This window comes from Cryptomeria japonica, chromosome 6 (assembly GCF_030272615.1).
Source record: "Cryptomeria japonica chromosome 6, Sugi_1.0, whole genome shotgun sequence".
Classification (NCBI taxonomy): Eukaryota; Viridiplantae; Streptophyta; class Pinopsida; order Cupressales; family Cupressaceae; genus Cryptomeria; species Cryptomeria japonica.
The window spans coordinates 171,264,960-171,279,611 of NC_081410.1; the positions used below are offsets into that span (position 1 = coordinate 171,264,960).

Below are 14,652 nucleotides of genomic sequence, written 5' to 3' on the forward strand. Positions count from 1 at the left end.
TTCTAAGCCTTATATGTTTTTGGCTATAATGGGCAGTCCCCAAGTATATAGGTTACTTGACATCTCTAAGTATATGATTGTGATTAGTAGAGATGTAGTTGAAGATGAGAAAATGTCTTTCTTCTCGAATGATGCAAAGTCTACAAATTGTATTATAAGGGAAATCACTATGATATAATCCACACATATAATAATAGAAATAATATAATGTAGAAGATAGATCTCACGCAACACGAGATGTTTTGGTCAAGATGTTCTAACAACCAACATATGCAGAAATAGAGTAAACCCTTGAGGTAGGGTAACACCATACAATACTCCTTATGGAAGAAGCCACTCCATGCTATATCTCCAAATACAATATCATACTTCTTACACATCTTACAATGGTAATCCCCTTCTTTATGTAGACCTCTTCCTAATAATACAATGGAAGGATAGATGTTTGCGGGCCAAGATACCCTAATATTCAATAAATGCATAAATAGAGTAAACCCTTGAGGTAGGGTAACACCATACAATAATCCTTATGCAAAGCCTTTCCACACTATATCTCTGTAATGATCCGTCTCCAAAGCAATTCCCATCCGCATCATAATCAATGCATTCAAGGAGGAAATTTTGCATTGTGGTAGCTTTTGGATGGTTTAAATGATTCATCAGCAATAAATCCCATTATCTAATGTTTGAATGCAGCCAGCTTTATAGCTGGGAATTACAATATGAATCACACTTCACAAAAGACAGACTGCTGGTGTCAGAGATTGTTCCTCCAGCATTAGACAATGATAATCCACCTAAATTAACAAATGAGGAAATCACTTAATAAAGTAGCATCAATAGCATATAAGTCTATGGAAAGAATACTTGAGGAAAAAGTGACGCTAGTTTCATACTAGCAATTGGGAATAAGAAGGATTAACCTGATAATCAGAAAATGATCCTAGTATAGATTTGGGAAATCAGAGAAAATGTTAAAAGCAGAAATAAATATTTACTATCATCAAAAAATTGTCTTATTCATAAGACTTCAAAATTTTCTCTAATATTGGAACCCAATACGCTACAGCTATCAGATATTAAAAATACTTCATCCTTGATAAGCAATGTATTATCTTTAATAAGTCCTACAACTGCAGTGATCAAGATGAAAGGTCAGCAATCACCATTGAAGGGGCATCAGTTTAAAGTGAATGAAGAGCAGCGATTAATTAGGAAGAGACACATCATTTCTAAGGGATGGGACTCTTAGTAAAGAAGGTGACTCTCCATCCTCTCTTGAAGATATATAAGGCAGACCATCAATTGAAGAAAAGGCATCAAGAAATTTGATCAGATCAGTTATACATAACCTGCAACAGCAGACTTGGATCTAATAACCTGCAAATAACAGACTTGTGATCTAGCAAGTAATTGGTATGCAATATGATGATCTTGCTTAACATATAATCTCTTATGGAGTATTAAGATAATTAAGAATGGAAATTGCTAATCTATCTAGACTCTTATAATTATTTAGTCAATCAATTTATTCTCCTACAGACAATCATGTATGGGTTAGCAAGGTGATACGATTGGGAAAGTAGATACGGGTTCCCCTTCTAAGTAGACCACCCATGTTGGATAGACTAGAGTTCCTGCTGCTTATGGGCCAAGGGGTGTTATATCATGCCCTTGGGCTTAGTTGTGGTGAATGGTTTTGGGCACCCTTTGTGTTATCCTCTCCAATCCCTATGATGGTTGATTTGGAAAGTGAAAGAAGAAATCATGTATGGGTTAGTGAGGAGACACAGTTGAGAGAGTAAATACCAGTTCACCCTCTAAGTAGACCACCCCATGTTGGATGGACAAGGGTTCCTACCACTTGTGGGCCAAGGGGTGTTATATCATGCCCTTGGGCTTAGTTTCAGCGAATGGTTTTGGGCACCTGATTGTGCATTCCTCTCCAATCCCTACCATGGCTGATTTTTGGAAATGAAGCTATAGATTAGATCTCAATGAGTGATGTTATTCAAATACTTATTTGTTTTTCTTAAAAGATTCAATAGCTATTATATGATTTGATTATAGAATACTATTTGATTATTAGTGCAATTAGTTATATTTGCATTTATATGTTATTGGATCCCTAACCTGTATGGAAATGATTGGCCTTATGAATTACATTTCAAATGTTGACTAACATTATTGCAGGGTTTAAACCAAAGTTTATGTTGGAGAGGAAATTGTTAATTGGTAAGTTTGTATTTTAGTGAACTATATCTCTTATTTTAATTGAACTTGTGATTTTAGGGCGAGATTTAAGAATATCCCAAAAGGGGTGATTACAATCTCCAAGAGATCCCAAAACAATATCATACTCAACACACATCTTACAATGATAATCCCCTTCTTTATATAGACCTCCTAATAATATAGTGGAAGGGTATAATCCTAATGAAGGTCTACTTATCTCTTGATATAATTAAATATGCAAGTTGTTCACATGACTCAATATAACTAACTTAAGGGATGTGTGCCAAATGTTGGCATCTCCATCCACCTAAATACACCATATATCATATCCCTAGGCACATAACACACTACTAATAATTATGGAATATATTCTGGTGTGGAGGTCAAACAAGGCTTGGAGCTAGTAGTAGTAAAAGGCTCTAGTTCCATGGAGAATTTAATGATGTGTAGGGTGATACCCAAACTTCATAGGAGATCCAACAATGAAGATTGAAGTGGTATCATAACACAATGAAAGATGTATGGGAGGATGAATTACTAAAGGCAACGGAAGGCCGATCTACATAAATAGGCAACTACTTGTGCAAGGTGGTGAGATGGTAATTTGTGGTCTAATTGCTATTGTCTTGTAGGTCTTTGAACTTCACATGTATGATGAAGACAAGGGAAACCTTGAATGAGAGTATGCCATGAAGATAAAAATTTAGGCCTTACAAAATGAGAATTGGGTACTGCAAGGAAAAAAGACTTTGTTTCCAAATGGGTGTATAAAGTCAAATGTAAATCAAACTGTTCTTTAGACATGTACAAAGCTATGCTTGTCAAAAAAGGATATGTGCAGCAAGTTGTGATGGATTATAAGACATTTGTCCCTACTACAAAGATGGTAACCTTTCAGTTGTTAATTTCTATTGTTACGTAGTTTGGGTGGAGTTTGTCAAATAGATGTCAAAAGTACTTTTTTGAATGGAGATTTAGTAGAGGTGGTCTACATGGTGTATCCACAAGGGTTCAAAGTTCCAAGAAAAGAACATTTGGCTTGTAGGTTGGCTAAATCCTTGTATTGCACATACTTAAGCGAGCTCCTAGGGCCCTAGTATATTGAATCAGCTATTCTGATCCAAAGCTTTATGTAAAAACCAGTGGTGGTTGTTTATGATGATGATTTTGTTATCACTAGATTTCAAAAGGTGAAATCTAATCTTGTAATACTTTTGAAATGATTGATCTTGGGCTCTTGCATTTTTGTTGAGGTGTAGAATTTTAGCATCTTAAGAATGCTATATATGTATCTCAAACTGAGTATGCCGCATTTAATTCTGAAAGGTTCAAAATAAGTATAATCCATCATTTACACCTATGGAAGTTGGTATCAAACTCTCAACTAACACTAATTCACCATCTGTCAATGCATGAACGTATCATCAACTAATGGGTAATTTGATTTATCTTACTACCACTTGGCTGGACTTGTGTTTTATAGTAAGTTGCTTTTGCAGATTTATGCCCAAACCTCAAGAAGAACATTCACAAGTTGCAAAACATGTTCTTCACTATGTGAAAGGAACACTTACCTTTGGCATTTTTTATTAGTACTTCACTAATTCAATGCAATCTAGGTATATTGATTCTGATTGGGAATTGGTACCTACCTTTCTACAACTAGATATATCTTTACTTTCAGATTAGGAATAATTCCATGGCAGAGAAAGTTACAACATATAGTTGTCTTATCTTCCATTGAAGCAGAATATAAAGCAACTGTCAATGCAGGTTGTGATGTGATACAGTCGCAATGAATCTTGGTTGATCTTCAACTTGGTGGTACTACATTGACTTTGCCCTTCTATGATAATTGGGGAGTCCACTAGATGGTGAAGAATCTAGTATGTCATGCCATAACCAAACATATTAAAATTCGTCACCATTAATCTACAATTGGTTGATAATAAAGACATTTATCTTTATTAGTGTCCTATAAAGGAGCAAATTGCAGACATAATGACCAAACCACTTAATAGAGATAAACTTGTCAAGTTTAGACAAGCTTGAAATTGTTTCTAATTTGGTCATTAAGGCGGGGGGGGGGGTGTTAAATATATCGGTCATTAGCTGATTAGAATGAGAATTTGGCAATAAAAATTAATAAGTATCTTGGTAGTGGTTAAAACTAGCTCCGAGAATTAGGAAAGCTGTTTCCTTTGTTGAAATTGCACTTTTTCTGCTTATGTAATCAGTTTACAGATAGCCAACTTGGCTTACCTTTGTAAGCATATTGATAGGCACAATTTCAATGAATTGACATTGCTTACTTGTGAATTTTGGCTCGTGTAATTTTTACTTTCTCTATTGTCCTTTGTTTCTTGTTATCATTAAAGATTGTTGAGATTGAAATTGCATTTTTTGTGGTTGTTTAGCCTTGATGGATTTTGTATCTTTTTGTGGATTTCATATCTTCACGTATCTGTTCTCTAAATGTTGTGGCTCGTTTGCATTCATGTCAACTAGCATTACAAATAGGTTGACTAATAGCAATGGGTCTTTGCATTCTTCATTTGCTTTGCCTCTAGTCGAATATATTTGTCAAAACTCTATTTCTTGTTGTGGGCAATTCAAGTGTATTTTGTGAGCAGTGTGTGGAGTCTCAACTAGTGCAATTTTTTCTTGGGGTAAGTTAACTCAGCTATTTGAGGCTGGAGTTCCTAGTGAGGAATAAAGTCTTGATAGATGGCTATTTTTGTGGCACCTTTGACACCTATAGAGGATCTTATGATCTATAGGCTTATTCTAGTCAATTGCTCCCAAATCTATTCTGATTATATCTCAAAGTGGATTGTCTGGATCTATATTGTTACACATTGTGGATTTTTTAAGGACACTTAGATTCTTTGTAAATATTATGCTCATATCCACTTGGAAGAAGGGAGAGACAAACCCACAAGTGCCACACTTTAGAGATCTTTAGTTTGATTAAGGCTGGTGTCCTGTGCTTCGTAAAGTGATCTGATTTGTTCATGAACCAAGGTCCACTTTGGAAGGATGCATCTCCTTCCTTCTTTGAGCTGAATAATAGCCATGGAGTATCCCCTTAGCATCATTAGAATGTCATTTGAACTCACAAGGGTTCTTTTTGATCTAGGTCCGAAGGATCCTTTGGCTAGGGTAGGCACTCATTAATCTGCATATTACTGTTACCTTTTAATAACCAAAGTCCATGTTCCATTTCACCTATTGAGAAAGGATTTGCAGGGGGTGTGGGCATCCTATGATAGCAGCTGTTCTCTTTTTCAATATGAAAACCATGCTTGGAAATGGTATGATGTGCATGATATTGGAGGAAGTTGTGGATTACTTCCCTGTTTTGATGATCTAAATCATTTGAGGGTGCAATTCTGGAGCTGTGGAGGGACCACGGGGAAGCATCCATGGGGGAGGAGGGCATGGCCTCTTTTGGGATGAGTGAAGGATGTATCAGTTCCTATAAGGAGAGCTTTGTGATGGAGGTGGGATTCATAAGGGTGCATGCAAATTGGGTGATTGTTGGTCATGTTGCTGATTTCTTCCGAGCGTCCACATATTCTATGTAAAACACAACTGTTGGAAGAAATAACATTTCTAGTATATCTTAGAGAGGAGTGTGCCAAAACAGTAGAATCAAATGGTCATCTATGATGACTTCATTTTCTTTTTCCTAAGCTCTTTCTATGTTACTTACTCTCATTTAGTTAATTCATGCATTTTTTTTAACTTCTAATGTGATACCCAATTTTTGATTTAAAACTGGAGATCCCTTGTTATCATGCAAGTGGTTCAAATTTACATAGTGCTTAATTTTTGGGGTTTGTGTCAAATGATGAAACATGTAGGTATAATCTCCTGTTTATTGTTAGGAATTGATAATGGCATAATTTCCGTAGTTGCTACTCTTTTGACCTTGTTAATCTGACATTTATCACAAATGTTTAATTACTTATCCATGTTTTTCCTCATATTTGTATTTTGACACATTTTATTTCATCTTATGGGACTTCCAAATGAATATTGTTGTGGAACTCCTAAAATTTTCTATTTATGAGGATCATTGTTGCCTTTAAGTCATGTAAAATTGTATCCTTGTAATTATAAGAATGTTAGTCTTTAAGTTGGTCAAGTTCATTTTACTTAGGAAGGTTTGTGAGGTTTTGAAATACTTTGATCATTTGCTTATTGTTTTGCAATCTTGTCTTTTAAGTTTGTCTTTACCACTAAGATCAAATATACTCAAATAGGCGATCAGCAACGACAATTTTCCCCTTTGTTAAACACTGTATAGATTGTATAGACTCAAAATAGACTTAATTGCACATGCTATTGTTTGTAATTGTGGGACCAAAAATGGGGCATCTTTGTTTGACATTGTCAATTTTTAAGTATTCTTATGCTTTTTTTTGGGTTCAAAATCTTGGCATAAGATAGCCCCTATTGCATGGGTGGCATCATTTATATGAGATATGAATGGTCTAGTTGGATCTAGTGCAATTGAGATGGAGGTTTTTTTAGTGCTTTTTAAGGAAGTCAAAGACTTTTCACTGTTTTATTCTATTGAAATATCCCCATTTTTTTAAAAGTCTTGTTGGGGTTAGTATCTTGGAAAATCAATAGATAAATCTTATAGGTTTGTCATGCTTAGTGGTGTTCTAATATTTCGTATCACTTTTATTTTTATAGGATCTATTTTTATTCTCTTATCTAAGACTTGTTAATTTTCCTTTATCTATTATATTTTCTTGGTGGTTTTCTGTTCTTCCTCATTTGTATAGACATTTCTATCTTGAGAACTCTCTAATATTGAATATTCGTAGGTAAGAGTGTAAGATGTTCTTCATCCTCATAGAGGCCAAATGGAATTATCAGGAATTTATGGTGACAAATAGCTCTTGCAAACATTATTTTTGGGATGCCTGCTTCCACACATTTAAGTTGGTGATTACCACTTATTTAATGTATATTGGAGAATAATGTGCCTGAATAAAGGAAATCTAGAAGGTCTTGTGTTTGGGGTAGAGGATATTTTTATCTGATATGCACGATTGAAGCAATGACAGAAAGAAAACACAAGAGATTGCTGCAAGTTTACAAGTTGTATAATCATTTGTATTAGCATATTTAGGTTGCAAAGGATGTATAAGGTAGCTTCTAAGAGGATGGAGATGTGTACAATACTTAAGAATATAATATGACTCTATGTGACTGAAAAAATTAATTTAAGTATGCTAGCCCATATGACCATCTCATCAATTGCTTCAAATATAGAGGAAATTGTCCACAGATTCAAAAAATGTTCAAATTCACTCTGAAGCTACAAGGGTTTCAGATTCGTAAGAAAGAAATGAGATTAAGAAAGAGAATCCACCAAGGTTTTGTATCGAGTGAAATAAAAAGAAAACCTCTATGTAAGTAGACTTGAAAATATCTTCAATATGACAAATGGTCCTTGATTTTGCTTCCTAGACAGCATAATATGATTTTCTTTTAATCTTTTTCTGCAATTTGTGATTGGAAAATAAAATAGTACAGATACTTGGGAAGTCCAACTTCACAAGATAATAGATCCCTCCAGCTGCTTAGAATTATTAATGTGGCATCTTGATGGAAAGGTTTCAAAGAGATGTGTTTGAAAGATTTTGCAAGAATCTTTTTAATTAAAACATTTTTACTAGGAGAAATATTCACTACAAAAGGCAATTCTTCTGGAAAACAAAAAGCAGCAAAATGACTGAACATTGACTAAGATCTAAGATGCTTGCCGTGTAGTAAATGGTTGTAGTGCCAAAATGATCATCACCAATGTGGAAGTAACTTTTCCAATATCTTAAGGTAGCTGAAAATAGTAGATCTAGTGGAGGGTAAGAGGTGAGAGCCATCAAGGAGACTAGGTTTGACTGGGAGAGGCCAAAGGGTGTTAGATATAGTACGGCTAAAATATGGAAACCTTTGAGAGTACTAGGTCTAGGGCCATGATCAATAAAATTTGATATTGAATGTTATGCACAATTACAACAAAAATAGAGAGAGACAAACATGAGATTGTTGCAGTCCTACATGTGCACTCTGTAATGTTCCCTTTTGGGAGGACACTAAATCTTGCCCAAGATACTTGTAGAACTACTGCAAGCTATGTATATTCGGTCTGCTGTAGTAATTTGGACAGATTCAATTCGATGTTGTTTCCCTCTTAGAATGCACAGGTTTTCTGTTTATATCAATATGATCTGCTACCTATACTCAGATATATATATGTGTATGAGAATCCTTTCTATTCCATCAGGTCAGATTCTCTGATTATTGATTTGATGTTTCCTCTTCTTTTCCTTTGATGCGTTCTTTATTATTGTTTGCTGATTTGTATTTGTGTTCTGATCTCTTTGATAAATGTTCATATCATTCTTCCTGATTTTCGTATAATTCTGATTTAGGTCTGGTCCTAAATCTGCTTTTAACACCTCAGATATTTTGTTCTATTCCATGGATCCTACCTTCTCAAATGAATACTTCTCCACTTTATATCCTCCAATGTGAGAGAGAGTCACACCTCTTCTTAAAGGTCGCAATTTTCACAATTACCACCCTTCGAAAGGGTCACAACCTTTCATCATTGCAGCCCCTTTGAAAGAGACACTTCCTTATCTTCTTCCCATTAATGCTTCCTTAATTCCTTTGCTCCCTTCTTTCTTCCTTTTTCCCCTTTTTTCCAAATGAAGTTTTCTTCTTTCCCTTTTATATCTCATGTTTGAGGGAGTCACAACTTTTCATTTCATGCCTTTTGACTATTCACTAAACTTAACTAAATTTTAATTATATTAATTTTTATTTTTATTCTTTTATATTTTAATTTATTATTATTATTTATTAATAAATCCTATTTCAACAAGTGGACATTAAACACTCATTTGTATCATGTACATAAAGATTACATAGGATGTATGAGATGCTTCTAAGAGACTGAAGATGTGCATAGAGATATGCATAACATTTAAGAATATACAATAAATCATGCGTCAAGTGGAATTTTGATAAACTACACTAATCCATGCAACTATATTTATTAACTTACACTAGCTTGTGTGGTTATGTCTCATCAGTCTCTTGTTGTGATCTTATACAAAGTTTCTAATCCATACACATCTACATGGTCCCCTTTTCGTTTTTGACCAAATATGGTCGGTGTGCTGAAGGGAGGTTTACGTATCCTGTGTGTTTGTGATAGTTCTTGAACATACTTTTTGACTTGTTTTCCATCGTAGCATAATTTAGTAGGGGAACTGAATGTTGGTTTAGCATTAAGTTCAAGTTCAGTTTGATGGTCATGCCCATTTGGGGTAGGAGTCCAAGAGATAAATTGTTTGAGAAGCCATCCTTGTTTTTGTGGAAAAGTTTCCTTAATGCTGTGTAATAATAACGATTGTTTCCTCATTAATTTTTAACTTGAATATGTCGTACTGAGTTTATGGTTAAATTTTCATTATCTCTATAGAATTTGATTTTTTTATATTTCTGGACTTCAAGGGAATGATTTATATGTCAATTATGACAGTCATTGTACATCTATTTGCATCCACGAATCATGGTAATATCTTAAATCTTTTTATTTTCATTGCATCAAAATCTAACTAGTTATTGTATTGTTGGATTTTTATTTTGATGACGCACTCATAGGTAATCCAGCTTTAAATAGTGTTTAAATTCGCCAATTGTACTTTGCAGTTCAATCTTATCTCCATTGTTGAGATGTTATCTTTTGGAATGAATTTGCTAGTGAGATTTTTTGAGCACATTTAAGTCTACCAAGTGTTGTGAATCTAAATTCTCTTTAAAAGTTTGGTTGGTTGAAGTCTTTGAGAGGGCTATTGTAAAACTTTTTGACTTCTGAGGTTTTATTCTTAAGTTTTTAAATCCTTGTAACCTGTGCTAGTCACTCTTGTTTCTCTATCTTCAAAGTTTTTAAAGCTTCACGATCTTTAACATTCTTGTGTGTGCTTCCTGTAATAACTTTGACAACAGGGTTTGAACTTTTGGTTTGCATAGATTGCCTATTTTGTTGATTGCTATCAATTTTCTTGAGTTTCTTTCCTACAATGGTTAATTTTCCTTGTAGTGAGGTTGAAAGTTTTTTTGGAATTTTTGCGCTAGAAAGTAATGTTTGATGGTCATTTGAGATTTACATATTCTCTATTATGAAGTTTCAATCCTTATATGAATCTGAGGGTTCAATGTTTTTTGGGGAAGTCTTCAAGTGTAGCAGTTTTGATTTATACATTGGGATGCAAATGGTCGCCTTTTGATTTTGTATATGCAGACTAGGGGAACACAAATTGTGAAGTTTTTTATGGAATATTTTATAAATGATAACCTGTTTTTGTTTTATTAAACAGCTATGGTTAAACTGTTTCTTGTGATATTTTTGTGTTGTTTTTCTTCAATTATCTTGACAACTTATGCTAAAATTCAGCTGTGGTTTACATGGGACAGTTGGTTGTACACAGATGTCGAGAGTGTGGGCAGCCACTTCCTGAAAGTTATGAGCCACCTGCCAATGAACCTTGGACAACTGGAATCTGTGGCTGTGCTGAAGATCCTGATAGTTGTGAGTTCAATTCTGATCCATGACAGTACCAGGGTGCCTTGTTTACATTGCTTTATTAATGGTTTGATTGCCCTTGTGATAGAGATTGGAATACAAACTATGCATCCCTATTGTTTCTTTTATTATAATTTATAGTTGTAAAATATAAATTTTATTCTGTACCAATGCTTTTGTAATAGTCCATTTCCATCTTCATTCTTATCCATTGTTTTTGTCACTTTCTATCTTCTAGAATCCAAGGAGATTCTCATTGAGCATTTTTATCGCTGTAGAATTTTTTTAATATATTTGGAAGTTTGTTTTAAAGCTTTTGAGATACAAATCAAACTCAAGTCTGCAATAGAAAGGAAATCTCATGCTGTTCCTGATGGAAATATTGTCATTGATGTCAAAGGCAATCAGTTGAGATTGTTTAAATATGTGACCAGTCAATATGTTTCAGATTTGGTAAAGAACATGCAAGATGACTTCATAAAGAAACAGTGATTATAATAAGCTGGATTAAAATAATGATATATGTTCAAGGCATATTAAGATACAGTAATGCAGAGACAGCAATCTGTATTGAAGTTATTAATATCCATATTCAGCGATCTCCTTAGCACAATACTTCAGCGATTCAATTGAAGTATTGATAGAAGGCTGCAATTATCATTCATTTATATAGAAGCATATATTAAGGATAACATTAGTACCATTGAGTCTATCTTATTAAAAAGAAGATATTATACAGTGAAGGGAATAATAAGCAGTGATAACAATACTGTAATTAAAGTCAGTAACTACATAAAGCTACGATGCGCAAAAGAAGAAATGACAACGATCAGTATTATCTATTCTCAAGCAGTGCTTATGAACAGTGACTAGAGAGTAAAAGTTTACAAGTAGCCACGATGAGGAATAAGTCAGTGCAGATTTAAGACATCGATCATGTTTCAAGAAGGGTGCAACTTCATAAGTAAATAGACTGCAGAAGAGGCATTTATATTTATGAAAATGAAGACAGTTATCTTTGATAGAGATATGTATTAAGACAGTTATTGACGAATGAGGCCATTAGAAGATAATAAATTAGAATGGTTAAAGTCAGTAAAATAAAAGATAAGATAGCACAAAACAAAGTTTATTCAATGAAGAGCAGCAATGGACAATGACATATTGATAAGGGATTCAGAAAGAGCAGTGACTTTATTAAGAAGACTTTTATCAACATATCAGCAATTAAGTGGAAGATGAAGCTCTTGTATCAAAGGCAACGATTGTCTTTAGATTAGTTTTTGAAGAGAATTTAATAGTGCTCAGAAAAGCAGCGATCCATAAATATGCAGCAATTTATTAGTAAAGAACAGTGATAAGAAGTGGCAATTTGTTTGAGAAACAAAAGGAAGCAATAAGTCAATATTAATAAACATTCATATATCATAATGACTGACCAAGTCAATAATCATTAACATATCGCTAAGACAGTATTTGCTTTCCAAATGATATGGTTCATTAAAGGAAATATGAGTATTTTTGTTAAAGAATGTTTTCCCAGAAAGATGCAATTAAGAAGACTCTCCAAATGGTAACCTACGATTATTATACATAAAAAGGTGCAAAGTTTATCACACGAAATGAAATGAAATGAAGGATTTTAATAACGTCCACGAGGCCAAAGCAGCCTATGGGACCCACGGATAGCACACACCACACAGTCAGGGCACCACGATCCTAATCTGCCTGTAACCTCTTTTCAAGAACTGCCCTTCTGCAGTGAATTTTTATCAACAATTCGTTGTTTTTTCGAGTTTTGTTTCTTCAAACGAAGTGTTTAAATTGTCTGTTTTCAAAATGTCTTCATAAATGACCTGGATGTCACTATAAGCCGGGCATTCCAGAACAAAATGCCACTCTGTCTCTACTGCTCTTGTGTTGCAAAATAAGCATATCCTCTTTTCCCACTCTTCTTTAGGCATCATCCATTTACCTGTTTCACATCTCAAGTGATGAGAGCTGGTTCTTAATTGAGCCATTAGCATTTTAGCTTTCCATTTAATATTTGCTCCTATGTAGGCTTTTTCTTCATGATCTCCTGTGGGGTTGAATTCTGTGATATAATAGGCTGTTTTACGTCCACCTTGTTTTGTCCATAAACTGCTCCTGAATTTTTCCTTCACAAATTTTTTTATTTCTTCATTGGTGTTTGGGCATTCTTGTATACTAATGTCCCATTTGTTCATCCAATTGTCATTTTGTTTCATCCATGTTTACTTCCTTTTATCTAGTCTTTCCCCCATAATCAGCTTAGGCCAACCATGATTTTCCATCTTTTGAATCTTATTTTGGTTGTAAAAATGCAACTCTAAAGAAGAGGTAATCTTCAAAGAGAGAAGGAAAGAATTGAAATGAAAGATCACACTCCCCTAAGGAGAGATTAACCATAAGAGACACACCATTCCATGGAAGAAAGGATATCAAAACATGAAAAATACAACCAAAAGGGAATAGTGACAATTTAGATATAGAGAAAGAAAAGGATAAGGTTCTTGCCCCCCAAGTATAGAGGCAAGAATGAACCATGTTGCTGCCCCAAAATGTTTGATATTGAAAAAGCATCACCTCTTATGACAATTAGCGCCCAATTAAGTTAACTACTTGTGTCATAGGGTGAGGAGCAACATGCAGGGTGAACGGAGTGCTAAGGCACTACCTTTTCACCAAGAAAAAGAGCAAGATTAGTTGTATGAGGTATGCGAGCAAGATCATATTGTTCCTGAACAAATTCTTTAAATGCTTTACACTTTCCAAGAGAATGAGAACCACCACGATGAAAAAGGCAATGTTGACTACCTTCTTTATGTTTATTGCTAAATTTTACAAAAGGAAAAGCAACATTCTTATCATACTTCAATCTCCAAAAGATTCTATTTGCTAATTGTTCTCGATCATCAATAGGTGTAGGTTTAGTCTTTTGAGTTGTAGGACAAGTGTTGTTGGAAGAGGAAGGATTGTCATTGATGATTTTAACAGTTCCATTATCAATTAGTTATTGTATACTTTTTTTAAAATCTGGACAATCATTAGCATGATGGTCACGAGTTTGATGATATGAACAAAAAAGAGTTTTCGAAGAAGAAGCACCCTTAGATGGATGATAAGTCTTATGTCTTGCAAGGTAATCTTTAAAATCTTGAATTCTAAGGAGATCATCCATGGGGGATTCATGATAATTTCCCAGACCTTCGTTATTAGCTTGTGTAGGAGGGTTTATAGGGACTCTAATTCCTTGTTCAAATTTCTCAAGTCCTTGTCGTCGAAAACCTTGTTTTGAAATTATGTTATAGCCACTCCTATAAGTTCTTAATTAAGGAGGAACATTATAATGGATATCTTTAAAATTTGTGGTGTAAGTGTATTTAGGAGCAAAGGGAAAAGTAGATGAAGAAGGAATATCTTGTGTAGGGAGATTTTCCTTTCTATCATCATGCATATCCTCTTTGATGGGTTGGGAAGGAAGATCCTTATCATCTAAGGCCTCATCTTTACTTAATGTTATGTTGGGAGATAGATCATGAATGAAATGCATAACATTATCTTCTCTACAAATATTTTGATGACTAAGATAGGCTCTAGGAGAGTAAGGTGGATCTAGTGAGATAGAAACACTAATATTTTGATCTTGCCCCCCTTGCGCTAGGGTATGTGTAAGAGAAGAAGATGGTACCATGTTGCTCTTCAATGCTTGCTCTCCATTAGAGAGATCATTGATAGGAGTATTAACTCTTTCTTCATTCACATTAGATACCCTAGGA

At 34.3% G+C, this 14,652-nt stretch overlaps 1 protein-coding gene across 1 annotated transcript in view; it reads left to right on the forward strand.

Moving 5' to 3' along the window:
• The window catches only part of LOC131071796 (cell number regulator 6), a 68,181-nt gene that overhangs the window by 14,138 nt on the left and 39,391 nt on the right, over positions 1-14,652 (forward strand). The window contains exon 2 of the mRNA XM_058007754.2: positions 10,744-10,858. Coding sequence (XP_057863737.1) covers positions 10,744-10,858 — 115 coding nt within the window. The remainder of the gene's footprint in view (positions 1-10,743; positions 10,859-14,652) is intronic.